At 48.6% G+C, this 17,431-nt stretch overlaps 1 protein-coding gene across 4 annotated transcripts in view; it reads left to right on the plus strand.

Moving 5' to 3' along the window:
- The window catches only part of MTM1 (myotubularin 1), a 95,858-nt gene that overhangs the window by 29,819 nt on the left and 48,608 nt on the right, over positions 1 to 17,431 (plus strand). For 2 of the 4 annotated variants that reach the window (XM_045995088.1, XM_045995090.1), the window contains exons 4-6: positions 603 to 697; positions 12,559 to 12,669; positions 16,497 to 16,598. In XM_045995088.1, the coding sequence (XP_045851044.1) occupies positions 603 to 697; positions 12,559 to 12,669; positions 16,497 to 16,598 (308 nt within the window). The remainder of the gene's footprint in view (positions 1 to 602; positions 698 to 12,558; positions 12,670 to 16,496; positions 16,599 to 17,431) is intronic. The other 2 variants (XM_045995092.1, XM_045995091.1) reach the window with 1 other exon arrangement.

Here is a 17,431-nt window from a genome sequence, read left to right on the forward strand (position 1 = left end):
GATTTAGTTTCTCCTTATGTTTGAGTCTACTAAAGATGTACTATGCTCTTGGCCATCTGTTTTCTATCCCTTAAATGATCGAAATGAATCCAGCTAAAAACTCTTCTCTGGGCTATTAGAAAGAATAGACTGTAGGAATATTTCTATCACTGACATTCGTTTATTTAAAACATAGTGAATGTTTGCACGATTAGAGGTTGGCCATCCTCAAACCCTATCTGGTGTTTAGTCCACGAGACTGTCCTGCCCGAACGGCCATCCTCTGGTTGAATAGCTCCTTAGTTACCTGTACAACCGCCGGGGGTAGTGGCAGCAGCCCCGCCTTCAGTTCTGCTCTCCAGCTGCTGCCGCCTTGCCCCAGCGGTGCCAGCGCTTTGGTCAAGCTCAGGGAAGTGGTGCCGGTACCTGGAGGTGACCTGTGGCCCCACCTGACCTGGCACAGTAACGTAGAAACATGGCCAGTGCCTGCTTTTCGACCTTCCCAGAGATCTTTTTTTACCACAGTTATTCTTAGCCACATAGTTGATATTAAATGAGTGCCATTTGTTGTGTATCTTGGTATATATTTCCATTATTTTAGGGTACTTTTTTTATCTTAATAGACAAAGAAGTTATTTACATATGTCCTTTCAATGGCCCCATTAAGGGAAGAGTTTACATCACAAATTATCGTCTTTATTTAAGAAGTTTGGAAACGGTAAGTAGAATCTAAGACCATAAAGATGACCCTAACTGTTAAAGATAATGCTAAACTGTGTCTCTCCTCCCTGGCAGCGTTGCCTGTGGATCAGATTAACATGGGGGATGTATTCGCTTCTTGGCTCTTAATTTTTGGCTTATGCAGAGCTCATTCATCACTAACACCTGCGTACATAGGACTAGTGTGGATTTAAAAAGTAAGAAGTTTTCGTCCTCAGAACACTGGGGAGGGATTGGTAACTGGACCTATTCACTAGTTGGGAGGAGTTAGTAGAGAATAGTGGTTCTTTATCAGAAGCTTAACAGACGCTACAGATGCCCTAGATGTTCCGCGTCCCAGCGTCCAGGCCCGTAGTCCAGGTACAGCTGTAAGTTTTAAGACTTCACAGAGGAGGATGCTGATGCGAATCCCTTGTTAAGGCCCATTGCTCCAGAACTTTCCAAGTGGTCACGTAGTACTAGATAGCGGGTTAGCACTCGAATGCCTGTGGGATGACTTTGCACATTCTACCTCTTCCTTCCATGGCCATGAAGTGTGTGCCTTAGCATTTCAAGGAACGTGCCACTGGTGGAACAATGAGAGATGGAGACGAGGTGCTCCAGAAGGGAAGGGACAAGTGAAGAGCTGCCGTGGCTGTCGCCCAAGGACCTACGGTAGATACAATGGGTCGCCGTTGTCCAGGCCAGCCTGAAGCGGTAGCTGTGCTTGGGGGATGGGCCAAGGAGGAATGGATGTGCAGGGTCTGTGGAAGAGTAGCCCAACAGCAGTTTGTACACAGGAGATATAGAGACTGTTGGGGGACTCCAGCTTGTGTGTCTTTGCTTTTACCCCATAATTTCTTTATGACTATGTTATTAACACCTTGTCTTGATTAACTTGAGGCATATGACTAAGAAACATGGGCTGAACGGTGGTGGTACATCTAGATGGAGTTAGAGACTGTGCTAGACTGCAGGGTTGGGATTTGAAACTGTCTTAATGCACTAAGGTATCGGAGTGAACCTAATTGATACAACATCTCGTGTAGCTAACATTTACTTTATACAGACTTGAACCCTATTCGATCCAGGAATTGGGCATGATCGATGACAAAGCTAATATCCGTATAGACTCAGCTAACAAAAGTGTAATGTAATGGCCAGCAGAATGAGACTGTAGTCCCATCTCAAGTGTTGTGTGCAAATCCAGGTGCCATGTTTTAAGAGGGACATTGGCAAACCAGCCAGGGTTCAGACAGAGGGAACCAGGCTTGCGAAGGGGCTGCAGTATGAGCACTGATCAAAATAAGTATTGATGTTTCATCTGAAGAAAAGAAGACGGAAGGGAGGCACGACAGAGCTGCCTTGGAATGTATGGCTCCCAAGAGTCAAATGGGACAGATTGAGAGATTTTCTGTTAATATATGCAAGAGTCGTCCAAAATGAGAATTAAAGCAAGTGTTACAATGCCTTTCCCCTCTGAGACTCTTGTTTTGTTGGCCGGCCACACGTGCCTGGTACCATTTGATGCTGTCACTGATGATGAGCTGGGGAAATTTTTAAAACCATGGTGCCATGACAAGATTGTATGATCTCAACTACGTGACCCAGGCAAAACTGGTCTGTAGAAAAGAGGCCGGAAGGAAATCCAGCATGTGTCTCAGTACTTGGGACATCTGGAGAGTGGACTCAGGCATGCTCTGTTTTCTCCCCTCCACTTGGAATGAGCACGTGACTTTGGTAATTAATTGGGGAAGCACATAGCAAGCTTTAGCTGGTTTTCATATGGCACCACAGAAGGTGGGGATTAGTACCAAATGGGTACGTAAAAGGCCCATTAGACACCAACTACTAACTTGTTTCTTCTTCTACTGTTTCACATAGACATTTGACCAATTGGCTATAACATTTAGTCCAAGTATAAGAGCAAGAAGCTAATGATAGAAAACATCCTATAAAGAAGGCCACATAAGTGGTCATACAAAAACCTTAAAACGTAGTCCACACAGTGTTTGTTAAAGTCCTAAATAAGAACATCAGTTGTGGATTCTGCTGCAAACTGTGTGTTTGACAAAGAGCTGTCCTCTCACTGGCATTTTGAAGCAGACATCTGTTCGTTTCAGGTAGGTAAACCCTGCAGTGGGAACGCGGTCCGACTGGGGAGTCCGCTGTCCCATTTGTCGGGTGTCAAGGGCAAGGTTTCCTGCCTGCCCCGTTCCCCAGGACAGTAGAAGCACAGTGGTTGTTTCCTTGGATTGTCAGTGTGGCCCTCCTTCGTGGCCGTCTCCCCCTCCACTCTGCCCTGCATGCTGCCTCCAACTTCTCCAGTCTAAAACTCCGTTGGCTCCCCATGGCCCAGAGAATGAAATCCACTGTCCCTCACATGGCGTAAAAAGCCTCGTGACTTCTCTTGCTTTGACTCCCGCCACTGTTGCCGGTGCTGTTGTAAGACCAGGACCTTCCCTTCTCCCAACGGGCGAGGCCCCGCCTTGCCTCTGTACTGGAGCATCGCCTGTGCTGTTCTCACCGTACCTGGAAGCCGCTGTTTGTCCTTCAGAAGCCACCTGAACGGCCACACCCTCTTCGGAGCCTCCTCCAGCTTCCCGGGAAGGAGCCCTTCCCTCTTCCCGTCTGCATAGCCTCTCCGCACACCTCTCTGGTAGTGCTCAGTGCCCGAGAGCCGCCCCCTGCCCGGCCAGCACGCCCGCTTTCGTTTCCATGTTCGTTTGTTTCTCCTGAGCACTCTGTCAAATCGGATTTGACATCTTGCACTGCTTCCTCTTGTTCCGTGGTGGTCTGAGGCCAGGGATGCTTGTCTGTCTGTGTTTGGCCTTTATTAACGCTGAGTCCTTTCGGTCTTCTGTGCCCGGCTAGCACAGAGCCGAGCAGACAGTAGGTGCTCAGTAAAAACGTATTCTGTGAGTGAACTCGGGAGGGAACAGGCTTCATTGCTGCGGCTCGATTGCCGTGCGGACCTCACTAAATCGTAGCATCTCAGATACCACCATTGCTTCTGGAGTTTGGAAGTCTCACCACCACCCTTTGACCTTGAGGGGGCTCAGGAATTTGGCTTGGGGTCGATCTCCTGACCACAGTGGGGGCACTTTAGGCATGTAATACTCCGTAATCTGTAGACTATCAGGGGGAAGACGGCTTCAGCTTCCTTTCTAGGAAACACCTTGGGCTCAGTTGCTATAGTGGGTGAGAAAGGCAAAGTAACCCTTTGTGCGTTCAGATGCTTATAACTTTATTCCAGAACCTTCAGCACGCAGCGCGGTGAACTAACGCCGAGCTCGGTGAACTAACTATCGCCGAGCTTGGTGAACGAACGACACAGAGGCGAGTAATTGGGGTGTGATATGACAAAGCCTTTAGTGGTTGCATAACGCTGTGAGGCTGTGAGGGAGACCGTGACTCACCCAGTGATGAGTCATAGCATGCTTTGTAGAGCAGGTGATATTTGAGGCAAGTCTTGAAGAATGGAAACAGGTTCCTGGACAGGAGGGGAGAGAGGGAGGAGCGTGTCAGGTAGGGCGTTTCCCTCTCACTTGTGTGACAATGCGGAGACAACCACATACGTGGCAACAGTTGGGTGGTCTGTCGGAGCTGGGGCACAGGGTGGAGGGGGCGTGGGGTGGCAGGAGCTGAAGCCTGAAGAAGAGTCGGCCCCAAGAGTCTCGCAAGTCACAGGTCAGCAGCACAGAGCTTATGGGCAGAACCACGTGATGGGTGTGGCTTTCTGGAAGGGACACCAGTTGCAGTGTGTCTGATGGATTAGGGAGGGAGACTGGAGGCCGGGAGAGCAACGGAAAAGCTAGTTGCCCAGGTGCGCAGCCAGGGCCTCGCACGGTGGTCATCGCGCCAGGAGGAGAGAAGAGCGCAGAAGGTTCGGGAGCATGGGGTGGCCATTTGGAGGCGGGACTTGGAGGATGGACTCGAGTCTAGAATGATGCCTGTGATCCTTTGCCTTTGAAATGGACCTCACGGGAGAAGAACACGTCGGAGATGAGCCCCCGGGGATTCTCAGAAAATGTGGCCTTAATAGCTGTACAGCCACTGAGAAGAGATGTCTCTGAAGCATTTGGAAACGTGACTCCGAAGCTGGTGAAGTTGTTAGCAGGTCTGTGTCGGTGAAAGCTGCATACATCCACACAATTACCTGAGAAGATGATGTGACAAGGAGATGCGCACTGAGGGGCACGAACATTCTCCCGGGGCGGGGCCAGGGTTGGGGAGCAGGAGGAAATCGGAGCAAAGGCTTTGGTGGGTGTCGGTAGAAGAGAAGAGACTCAGAAAAGAAGGGGGCGGACCACGGACAGATGAATAATGAGCAGAGGCCACAGAGGGTGGTCATTAGGTCGCTGGGAGCCCGGGTGGGAACCCGTTCTGTGGATGCGTCAGTCTGATGGTCAGTCTGATCGTTCTCTCTCTCCTCCTTCCACCTCCCAGGCGGCTGCGCACTTCTCTCTAGTCCTGCTCCTCCCCAGGGCTTGTCCGCGCCCCTGGGGCGGTGTCTTCTGTCTGGACAATGCTGCCTGCTGGCCGCTCCTTCCCACAAGCCGTCCCCCATCTGGCCACACTGACAGGCAGAGCCATCCCCTCGTCGCTCCTGGGATTTCTTGGGTTTCGAGGGCTGCCTTTCTTCTGGCCCCTTTCTTGTCTTTTTTTTTTTTTAAGATTTATTTATTTTTGAGAGAGCTAGAGTGAGAGCCAGGGGTGGGGGTAGGAGGGAGAGAAGGCACAGAGGGAGAGAATCCCCAAACAGATGCTGCGCAGAGCAGGAGCCCAAGCAGACGCAGGACTCGATCCCACGACCCACGAGATGAGGACCTGAGCTGAAACCGAGAGTCTGACGCTCAACCCGCTGAGCCACCCAGGCGCCTCCCCGCTTTCTCATTTCTTACTGCCTGCCCAAGAGCCCTCCCTGGGCTTTTCACTTCCCACCCCAGATGCATGGGCCAACTCGGGAGTCTGGCTCTTTCTCCCGCCCCAGTCCATTCTTCTGGTGTTCCCGCTTCTCTGGCTGGTGCTGCTTGTCCCCCAGTGGCCCTGGGATCCCTGCCCCTGTCCTCTGTTCTCCACAGTCTTCACATGTGCCCCCCCCCCCAGTCCACGGTCTTGTCTGGGCCATCACAGGGGCCACACATTGGCCTCCCTGCCCGCTGCTTCTCCCCACTCCCTTCTTTCTGGCTCCTGAAGTCGTCTTTATAGTTGTGCCATCCCCATGCTCAGAAGCCGTCCGTGGCTCCTTTCCTCCCTCGGCTTCTAGGCCTTAGCCGGGGAGTAAGAGGCCTGGCACCTTCCCACTTCTCTCCTGTGTGCCCGCCTCACACTCTGGCTCAGGTGCTCTACTCAGTGACCGCTACCGAAGCCCTGTGCTTTCTCCTCTGGACTTTCCTTCAGGCCATTTTTTTTCCCACCTAGAGAACACATCCATCCCCACCCCGTTTGAAAAATTATTTTGAAATATTTAAGATAGGAATTTTATAAAGAAACCCCATCGCCCCTTTGCCCCAGAGACGACCCCATCTGAAAGTGGGTATTTCTCGCTCGCGGTCTCTCCACACAGCCTGAAACTAGAACGGCTGTGGCAGACGTGTGGTAGCTAGCAGTGAGGCTGTTGGGCCTTCCGACTGAGTCATGCTGATGAGATGACAAACGTCAAATGACTTACCGACATTTTCTGACGGTAAGTCAGAAACAGTGTGTTCTTCCTGGATTCAGTTCAAGGAGCGATGTCTCTAAAAGCTAGGAACATAATGATTGCATTTTTCAGGCAGAGTATCACCCAAAGATTCTTTAGCACCGTTTAAGACCCTCTGTAAAGATGGCACACATTCCTCTGTAGTCGGTAAGGTATTTCTTCAAGGGACTAGAAAAATGAGGTCTGTTTACTTCGCCTTCCAACGGCTTACCAGTGTGCAGACAAGGCTTGGACAGGTGAGATGGATGGGTGACTGTGTGTCAGTCAGACTCTGTCTCTCAGATACTCAGGTCTGAAACGAGCTGGGAGCAGGTGCTCCGGGTCCGTCGCCTCTAGCTGGGCGTCTCGCAGGTGGGGCGGCGCTTAGCTTCCGTGGTCGCTCTCACTGACTGCAGCTCCGAGCCTTGAACGCCGCCCTCTCCTGTGCGGACCTCGGGGGCAGATCTGTATTCTTTCAAACCAGGGGGAAGGCGCATCCAGTTCACTACAGGGATTCTGCTGTTCACTACTAACAGGATTCCTAGAGGGGTTTTCTTTTCATGAAAATACAATGGAGATTTTTGAGATTGTCCTTCTTTAAGTTCTTCAGAGTAATAGTTCACTACTGACAGGATTCCTAGAGGGTTTTTCTTTTCATGAAAATACAATGGAGATTTTTGAGATTGACCTTCTTTAAGTTCTTCAGACTAATAGTTCACTACTGACAGGATTCCTAGAGGGTTTTTCTTTTCATGAAAATACAATGGAGATTTTTGAGATTGTCCTTCTTTAAGTTCTTCAGACTAATAGATTTCGCACCTCTTTTCCTTTCAAGGGGGCTAAAATAACGCTAAAAAGACTGTAACAAAACATCCTCATGTGTCTGTAATAGGACTTAAGTGGGAACAGAGGGTCGGACTGTAGGTATTGTGTTAAGCTTCAGTCTTCAGCCCTGTCCTGCAGGGCTGCTGCAGAATGCGCGCTGTTTGCAGGGGAAGCGATGCCCGCGGGCCCCTTAGGTTCTCTTGCCCCTTGTTGCTGTGTGTCCTTCCCAATTTGCTGCCCCCAAACTTGAGAGACTGTGGGTGACTGGGCCCTGCTGTGCAAGTCACGTGGATTTAATGCATTAGTTCATTATGCATTAGTGCAGGCTTTCAGGCCTCAGAGTCTCCCCCTCCTTGGGCAGTTCTTTTTCATCTCAGGTTGACTTCTCCTTCCTTTCCCGACTGCCTCACTGACCAGCCCTCCATGTGCTGCAGCCGGCCTCCTGTCTTGTTCGGCGGGGCAGTTAAAAGCCCTCGTCCCTGAGCTCCCAGAAACCACCCTCCTCACTACCTGCTGCTGTTTTCACCCATGTTCTCCTCCTCCTCTCATCTGAGAGGAGGGGGCTAGTTGCCTTTTTCCCAAAACCAAATTCCCCTCCTTGAGCTTTCTCCTTTCGTCTTTTACTCTTAGAGCCTTCGGTCATCCCGCATCTTCCATTTGTGGTTTTAACTAGTAGTGTGCACGGCAGACGCGGGCTGTCCCCCGTGCAGCTTTTGTGCTGATGGGACCGACAGGGATCGGATAATCACACAGAGGGTATAACAACAAGTTGTGCCGAGCGCGAGGAGCCCAGGACCGAGTAGTACAGGAATGCAGCTGTTCGAGGAGCCTGGGAAATGGTCCTGAGAAAATGGTGTTTGACCTCTAGTCTGAAGAATGAATAGGAATTACCTAGATGGTTGCCCAGGGGTGGGTGGGGAGGACCAGCTGAGGGAATGGCTAGAGGCGCTGAGACCAAGGGGAACGTGAACAGACGAGCCCAGGGCTGCGTTGGGGGCAGGGAGAACAGCAAGGAATGAACGGGGGTGGGGGAGCGGGCAGATGACCAAGGGCCTGTAGACCCTGTTAAGGATGGAGTTGAGCAGCCAGAAACTTGGGACATGATTTAAGCAAAGGAATGATAGCATCAGATGGACTTCTCTCAGCGATCACCTATGCCACTGTGCGGAGGGCAGACTCCAAGGGGAGCACCAGTCCGTGCAAAGAGACCGCTGTGCCTGTTCCAGTGGTCTGGGGACATTGGAGAGGGGGTGATAGGTTCAAGAGAGATTTAAGAGGTAAATGTGGGAGACGGGATGAGGGATAGCAGAGAAGGAGATGTCAAGGATGACTCTGAGGTTTCCAGCCTTTGTAATGGGACAGATGGAGCAGCAGCCACTGAGAGGGGAAGACATAATTTGGGGAGAGAAACATCATGTGGTTAGTTCTGAACATTTCGAGTTTGAGGGACCTTTGGAATCTCTCCCAGTTCTGTAATTGCAGCTGCCTCCTGGTTATCTGTACTTGACTAATTTATCATAACCTTCAAGCCACTGTGTCTCGAAGTGACAGTGTTACTCTTTCTCCGAAACCCCTTTCTGTGTTTTCCCCATCTTTTGCTGGGATCACATCTCCCGTCTAGGCCTAAATCTGAGTCCTTGCCGGTGCTTCCCTGGTGGCTCATTTTCTCCTTTTGCTTCCCTCTTAGGTCACTCCACATTCGGGTTCTCCTGTCTTCTCCACTTGCTTTAAATCAGTAGCTTCCAGGGTTCCCAGGATTGGGCATGGTCCCTTCCTTGCTACTGCACAGCACTCAGTACTGCAAAAGGGACCTTTAGAAAGCACTGGTCTGTCCTTGTGCTCCCCTTCTCGAAACACATTCCAGGGATCCCAGTCACCCTGATCCCAGCCCTGGGGTGCTCCCAAGGAATTCCCCTGCCACCCTGTCATAATAAGCCTGACCTGCTGTTTTGTTGTGTTGTGTTTTAGTTTTTATAAACTCCCCATACTTTCCCACACATGTGGCTGATGTCACTGTCACTTGCTATTATTCCGTCGTGTAAGGCTCGTCTGTAACATTGCCGTTGCCACAGAACCTTCAGAAGAGCCAATCGATAGGAAATTGTTCTGTCCTCCTCTGAAGTCTCATCCTGTTAGTCTGGATATGGGCTGCGTTTTGTTTTGCTTTGATGGCTCTTGGTACTTGCAGCCTGGCTCCTCGGGTACACGTGTCCCATCTCCCATTCGCACGGCACTTGTATCTTATTTATCTCTGTGTTTCCTATTATCCAGGATGGTTTCTGCTACTCAGTAGACACTCGAGAGAGATGGGAAATGAAGTTATCTTTTCTAGATTGTTCTGTTTACTTCTCAACTATTTCAGATCCTTAGAGGTGCAGAATTTTGAGTTCAAGGGACCTTTGAGAGTTCTTCAGTATTTAATGATACTTAGGTAGTAACAACTCAGGTTTCTACAGAGGTAAGTTAATTTTCCTATTTCTGGATCTTCCAGTTTGGCCTGCTGGGTTGTCTGATCTCGAACCTGTCATTCGGGGAGAACATGGCAAAGAGCCTCATCAAACTGTGGGTGCCAGTGGTCAGGAACTGGCCAGCTGTCCTCAGTTGTCCCATTTTCTGGGTTGTGTTGGGTCAGGGTTATCAGAGCTATAGAATTTCCTCTATTCAAGGACAAAGAGCAGTCAGGTCTCATCTTTATTGTTTACATTCTTGCTTCCATGTTGATCTTAGGGTATCGGACTTTTATTTAGTGTCTAATCTGTGTGTTTCCAGGTGTAAGTTTGACATTTAGGAATACACTTGGGCACTTGTAAATCTCAATCCAAACAGAACAGATTTCCTGGTGGCATGTTTTTAATAACTAGATTGTATTGAGAAGTAAACATGTTATAACACACAGCTGTATATGTACACAGTTACTGAGCAGTGTCTTTTTTTTTCTTCAGGCATTCGGATTTGAGTCACACAGTGAGGTGTCTCACCCCACTGCCACAACTAAAAAATGCCTCCTTGGGGACACAAAGGGAAAGATCCGTGGCTGCTGGCGAGAGTGCACGGATCTGCTGCATTTGCAGAGCACAATTATGTCTTTCAAACACGCAGATATTCTTTGTGATAATTATGATGAGTTCCATTGTTTTCTAGCTACCCTGTGACAGGCTTAAGTCCATGAGCTATAATCATCCCTACTTTACAAATAAACATGGCTTGCAAAGGTTATCCAGCTAATGTCGAAACTCCGTTTGAACCGATTTTGTTCAGTGTAAGAGCTTGCACTCTTTTCCCTATACCACGGTGACTGTACTCTTGCGCTTTCTTTAACTTTCTATTTTGAAATAGTTATGAATGCTCAAGAATGTGGAGAACTAGTGCTAACCTAGCTTCTCCAGTCACTATATTGCTTGATCAAAACCAGGAAATTAATGGCACCATACGGTTAACTGAGACTCTAACCGCACTTGAACTTTACCACTGTTTCATGCACTCATTTTTCGGGGGTTTCTGCATTTAATAATGTGCCGTTTCACCTCGTGTATAAAGTCATGGAGTCACGCACTGACAATCGAAATCTGCGACTGTTGCTGCCCCTGTATAATCATGCCCTCCTGGCAGCCATTTCTCTGTTCTCCATCTCTATAATTTTATCACTTCAAAAATGTCATAAACGGACTCCTACAGTACATGATCTTGTGAAATTGGCCTTATCTGCTACTCGGCATGGTGCCTTTAAGAGCCCTCTGCGGCGTCGTGCGCATCCGTAGTTCCTTGTGTTTTTGTAGCTGAGTAGTAGGGCCGTGGCATGGACGCACCCAGTTCTCAGACTTTTTGAATTTCTAGAATACCCATGAGCTATATTTCTACTCTGTAAAGAAATGCTTAGTTTTTGTACTGTACAAAGGAGAAGGATTTCAAGGAGAAGCCAAACTTTATTTGTATCCCCCCAAAGGAACATCTTCTAAAGAACAAAACTTCAAGAAGCACCTTGAAAGTATTCTCTTTATTATCAAAGTCATCACAGCACTCAGGAAAACATGGGACTTCACCAATTTCTGTAGGCCTCCTTATCTTTGTCCGTGTGGGTATGTATCTTACATCACTGTAGCCAGTGTATTTTGTGTGCTGCTTTTCTCCACGTAAGCTTATTTTTCTGCGCACTTCGGTTCTTTTCGGCGCTGCAGGCTTCATCCTTCAAGCTGACTAATAGTCGCTTTCTCCACGCCGACGGCCCCTCTGGCTCCACTGAGCACCTTCACACATGTAGCCGTTCGTCATCGTGTGCAGTAGCTCTAAGAGAAGCTCTTCAGAAGGCAGTTACAGAGTCAAAAGGCTGGGACCATTTGTCTGGCTCTTTTGATGTGTGTTCCCAGACCTTGGCTCAAATCTCAATCCTTCCCCCATTTACCAAGCAAGTTACTGAAGCTTTCTAAAGCCTCGATTGCCACGTCGGGAAGCGGGAATACTACACCAACATCCGGAATGGCCGGGAGGATAAAATCTGAACGATGAGGCATGCGGAGCCCCCGTCGCAGCACCTGGCACAGGCGACTCACTCCATGCGTGGCAGCTGCTGGCAGCTCGTGATGACCGTGGTGTGACATCATGAATGTGATTCTGGCTCGCCAGCGCCTGTATGGACCCCTTGCACCCAGCACTGGATGAGGAATGATGGAGAGGCATCGCTGTGCATCCAGGCCCTTCTCGGGTGGGAGATGCACTCAGGCCTCAGCTAGGCGCTACTTGCAGAGGCTTGGTTCCAGGCGTGGGGAGAACATGGACCTGTGCATTTCCGGCAGATATGGGAAAGCACGTGGCACAGCCGCAGTCTGAACCAAGCCTTGTAGAACTTCGGAGGCGGGAGTGGTCTGTTGTGTTCTGTCTACTCGGGAAGCGGAGCTTTGTTAGAGGCGGTGTTTGCTGGACCAGGGCTTAAGCCATGGGGAGACATCTGGTAGTTGGGGAAACCTAGATCACCCTGGGCAAAGAGAACACCGTGCATGGAAGCGCAGAGGCCTGACTGTAGACCATGCTTGAGGAATGGCGAAGGTTGCCACATAGTTGGGAGTGCGCACCGGCGTGGGAGAAAAGCCTGCGGAGGCCAGCTGGGAGTGACAGCACGAGGCCCTTGAATTGTGTCCCTAGGAGTTTGGTCTTGATTCTGTAGGCGCCGCGGATGTTCAGGGGTGCGTCTTGGTTGCGTAACTGGCTGTTCTCATGCTTGCTCTTTCCTGTGTGATCTGTACCCTATTTTTGTTCATAGAAAGTGGTAAAAAGGGCCAAGGTAAAAGTGCCCTAAAACATATGGTTTTTTGAAAGTGGTTTTGGTGTTTTAATGATACTGACAGAAATATTGACTTTTGCATTTTTGTCCATTACAGGATTCTGCTCTAATACTTGATGTTCCTCTGGGTGTGATCTCCAGAATTGAAAAAATGGGAGGCGCGACAAGTAGAGGCGAAAATTCCTATGGTCTAGATATTACTTGTAAAGTAAGAGATTCAGTACTTTCTTATGTGAAAAAAGACACATTAGTGTTGAATGATGAGTAACAGTTAATGGGGGGTTTACAAAAAAAAAAAAAAATCAAAGACCCTGGTTCATCTAAGGCCCGAGAATGGTACTTCCCTCATGATCAGGCTTCCAAAACCTCCTGGGAAAGTAGTTCCTATTAGAGACCTGCGAAGACTCAGACCTGTCCTTCTGTCCGCTTGACTGGATGGGAAGAAAACTTTATGGATAGAATTTTCTCACTTTCTAGTTTTTGCCCAAGTCTGCTCCCAGTGTCCCATTATGTGACGTGTTACCAGCTGGACACCTTCACACCGTGAAAGGAAAGAGAATTGTGAGAGATTTTACCCTCTGTGAATAGGATATGCCTCTAACAACCTTTCTAACTTTTGCTGAGTTTTCAGAGGTAACGTTTTGCCTGCCCGTTGTGCGTCGGCACAGTGGGTAGCAGAGATTTCGTGATATAATATAATATAATATAATACCATGACTATTACCATTTACTCAGCTGTAATAGTAACTGTTCATTGAGCATCTGTGTCGGTGCAGACGCGTGCTACGTGGCGTCTCCATTTTATCCTTATGAAGCCTTGAGCCTAAGAAGAGTTCAGTCACTGAGCTGAGATTACCTGACAGATGTCAAGGTTGGGATCCAAATACATTTTGCAGACAACAGGGTAAACCTTCTGGCAAGAATACAGCCTTTCCAGGTATTACGTGTCAGATGGTTACAATCCGAATAGAATAATAATAGAATAGAATAATGTCCAATCCCAGAAGGAGCTGGAAGGGGTGTGGAGGCCATCCGTTCCAGTGGTTCTAACAGCTAGATCTGGGAGATGTGACCTTGGCTCAGGCACTGTGATTTCTTAAAACTCATCTCCTGTAGTTTTGTTTTGATAATGAATATGGTATGTTTGTTTTATTGTCTCCAGTTTGTAAAAGTTGAAGACGGACTAGTACACTCTATCACAAAGCAAAGGATTCTGTGGTTATTAAGCCTGAACTGAAATTTTCCATCACTACCCACTTTGGCTTCTTTCGGTTTTTGTTTTAATCCAGGGTACCTTAAATGCCTTATTTATGATCCCAGCTACTGTCTTCACTTTGGTGCCTAGAAATACAGGGATTTACTTTGAAGGAAGTAAAGTTTTGCATTTTGCGCAAAGGGATCCATGGCAGTAGAGCGTTATGTTATAGTACTCAAGGGAAAATGGGGTTGCTAATACTGATGACCTTGAAAGTGACTTTCATTCTAATAGAATTTTTGTTTCAAAGTGCTGTTTGTCGCCTTGTCAGTAGAAAGAATTTGGATTTAAATATCAGTGTCCCCAAAGTTAATAAGATAAAGCACATTCTTACCCTTTAACTGTTTATTATAAAGACAAGGGGCTTCGGGACAACTCAGCAGGCATGACTCGCAGATGTTACACATACTTGTAGTTTTTGGAATTAGCGCTAAGCCCAAAGATGACGGCCTGGAACAGTGTCGGAGCTCAGCCTCTTCATTCCGTTATCTCCCTGGGAGAGGCAAGTTCCATGTCCTCAGAAGCAGACCCGAAGGTGATAGAAAAGGAACCTGCTCTGGCGGGGCAGTATCGCAAAGGTCAGCCCCAGCTGGGGTCTAGAGCCCTAAGACCGCTGTCGCTCTAGGGAGACGTTGTTCTAAACCCTACAGATCTGGTCCTACTAGCTCTGGGCGCGGGGATTTCTGCTCTCCAGCAGTGCCTTTCAGCTGGGGCTTGTAAGTCCCAGTGGATGTCGTCTAGCAGCAGAGGACAAGATAGCTCTCAATATGTGAATGTGTACCCCCAGGCACACCAGCCCCTTCTGCCAACTTGGAGCCTTAAGGGGTTGGGGGAGATGAAGCCAAACCTTAACCACCAACAAACCTCCTGTGTCTTCCATGCCTCGCCCCTGTTTACTCGCTTTAAAGGCTGTGGTATTTTGAGGTCAGCAGCGATGGGTGGTGTTTCTCCAGAGAGGCTTATAGGAATGATGTCTCCATAAAGCAGCCCTTCCGTATGGTTGCGTGGCGGGGGGTGTTTACTCGGACTCGTTTATTACAGCGAGGCTTGGTGCATCGCCACGTGACCCACTTGTCAGACAGGCCAAGGCGGGGCTGTGAGGCTCTTTGGCCGCAAGGCTCTTTCTCAGGGGCCCTCCCCTGACTAGTCAGCCTTAAGGAGACCAGGTGGAACTTACCACGTAGGATATGCTCCTATTTCTGTCGTAGATTTGGTGAGCTGCCGCCCGTGAGTCATTTGCCTTTTCTATTCCAGTTGTCTTGTTGGAAAGATGAGGTAGTAATTCTTTCTGTCCTTTAATTACATCTGAATCAAGTGGTTAAGAACAGTGGTTAAGAACAGTGAGTTAAGGGAGTGATGGTACGGAGTTATCAGCTGACCCCAGGCTGTGAGGAGGAAAGTTGCACACAGGTCTTTGAGCCCCATGGAGCCTCGGCTGCCCAGCGCTGTGCTGGTGGCTCGGTTGTAAAATCCTCTGGAGGCTCGTCATCTCACTGAAAAGATTATTCCCCTTCACTTGACTACCGCTTTGCATCATGAGCCAACAGCTGATATCCCGGTTTCCTTGGAATATGCTGTGAATTGATTTTTGGATTTTATTCAGTTCTGTGCTTCTAGAAATGAAAGCACAGCATCCTAGAGGTGGCAAGACCCAGTAGATGCCAATCGTTTAGAGAGTGAGCAGTCTTGGGTCACTCGGCCGGGGTCTTCGGGTCTAATTCTCCATACCCGCCTCTGCTGCCAGAGGCGCTCTGGGATGCCCCGTATGTAGCAAGGCCTTTGCTAGTCCTTTGTGCCAAAGGCTTAGGAAGCTTTGCTGTGCTCCTGAGATGCTACATGAAAAAACGCTTTGAAAAAAATGTAAAGATCGTGACATCCAAAAGGACAGGGACCAACCCAGCCGCCTCCTTCCCGAAGTCCCCCAGGGTCCAGGATGGAGCTCATTTTTCCGAATTGAGTTGGTGTTTTGAGTGTTCAGCCACTCGGTCACAGCACCGTGATTGATTCAGGAGACAACCTGAACAACTCTGGCTTTAAAAGGAAGACAGAACGTTATATATTTGATAGGTGATGCAACTTGATAGTTAAGGGGGCTTTTGTTGTTGTTGTTGTTGGTTTGGTTTCAGTGTATGAGAAGTTTTTCATGCTTAGCAAAGAGATATGTATTGAAAGCCCCTTTTAGAATCCAGTTTTGAGCGTTAGTGTTTAGTTCCTGAAAGCACAAGGGTACTCATCTGTGGTCTGTTAGAACACTGTGTAAGACAGCTTGATGGGAACAACAATGTTCCATCTCCTGGATGAGAGCGCAGTGCCAATCATTTCCTGATTAGACTGAGACGTGAGAGGAGCATGAGGGAGAGGGAGAGAGCTTCGGTATTTTCGTGACATGTTTGACAATTTTGATCTCACATGTGATGGCAGGTACACATTTGAAAAGTTCTGTGAATAAAATGCTCTTTTATAGTGAAAATGCCACAGAAACCAGTTGAAGGAGACACCGTGGATGGTGTGCAAGGCCAGGCCCGATTTTTCTTCTCTTTAACACTAGTTGCTTTGTCTTTACACTCCTGACTGTGATGGCAGTATTTTGAAGTGTTCTTAAACTGGATATTTCCAAATGTCACACAAAAACAAAGTGCTTTCTTAGTAAACTAGATTAACTGCACTTCCAGGTAAGTGAATCTTCCGCTCCTTTAGTTGAAGAGATTTTTTTGCTAAGGATTGACACTTTATCTGAAGACTGAACTGTCACATTTCTCTGCTTTCCCCCCTCCCCCCAGGACATGAGAAACCTGAGGTTCGCGCTGAAACAGGAAGGCCACAGCAGAAGGGATATGTTTGAGATCCTCACAAGATACGCCTTTCCCTTGGCCCACAGTCTGGTAAATTCCAGGGTTCTCCACAGCGCCGGGAGGTTCTCGGGTGTCTCCCCTTTCATTTACTCTCTGCGCCGCGCTCCCCGGCCTGCTGTGAGTGCCAGGGTGTTCATTAGAGGTGATGGAAGCGTTCCCAGGAGGAGCAGGCCTCTCCTCTGCTAGTCTGTGTGGGACGGGACAGCCCGGCCCAGGTGACTGAAGCGTCACCCACGGCAGCTTGTGCTCTCCCTCCCCCAGCGCGCCCCCAGCCCTGGCTCATCCTCTGCAAAGCCAGGAGGCCGTGAAGCGGACTGCGGGTGCCTTCCTTTGGCCACCAGGCCTTGCTTGCATCCTCTCTCCTCTCTCCTTCTCCCCTGCTTGGCTCTAAACAGACTTGGAGGCAACTGCCTGCTAAGGGAAGAGCAAGGAAATAATTCTTTAAGAACAAATGTGCGTGTGAGTCTAGGGTAAGTACGCCATCGCATGGACTGAAGGGGATGGAGGAGATCATTTGTACCGCAGCCCTTCTCCCTGAGGCTGTCTTTTAGGTATTTTGGCGATAACGGCCTGCGATTTTTTTTTTTTTTCCTGGTGAGACAAGGTTTCTCTCTTCCCAAATTTCATCAGCAGTTGTTCCGGGCAAAGGAAATTCATGGTTGATGAAAGGGACAATTACACAAAGACTGGAGGTCGAGAACGATTTATGAAGTACTCCTCATGAGTGATGTGTTGATTACAGATTCAAATGTCATGCTTAAAACAAGTGTGATGATAAGGAGTGGAACACATTTTCAGCCCTTTCTCAGTTTTTGATTAAATGTGTGAGGTAAAACCTATTTCAGTACTTAACAATTTCTTTA

This window comes from Meles meles, chromosome X, assembly GCF_922984935.1.
Source record: "Meles meles chromosome X, mMelMel3.1 paternal haplotype, whole genome shotgun sequence".
NCBI classification, from domain to species: domain Eukaryota; kingdom Metazoa; phylum Chordata; class Mammalia; order Carnivora; family Mustelidae; genus Meles; species Meles meles.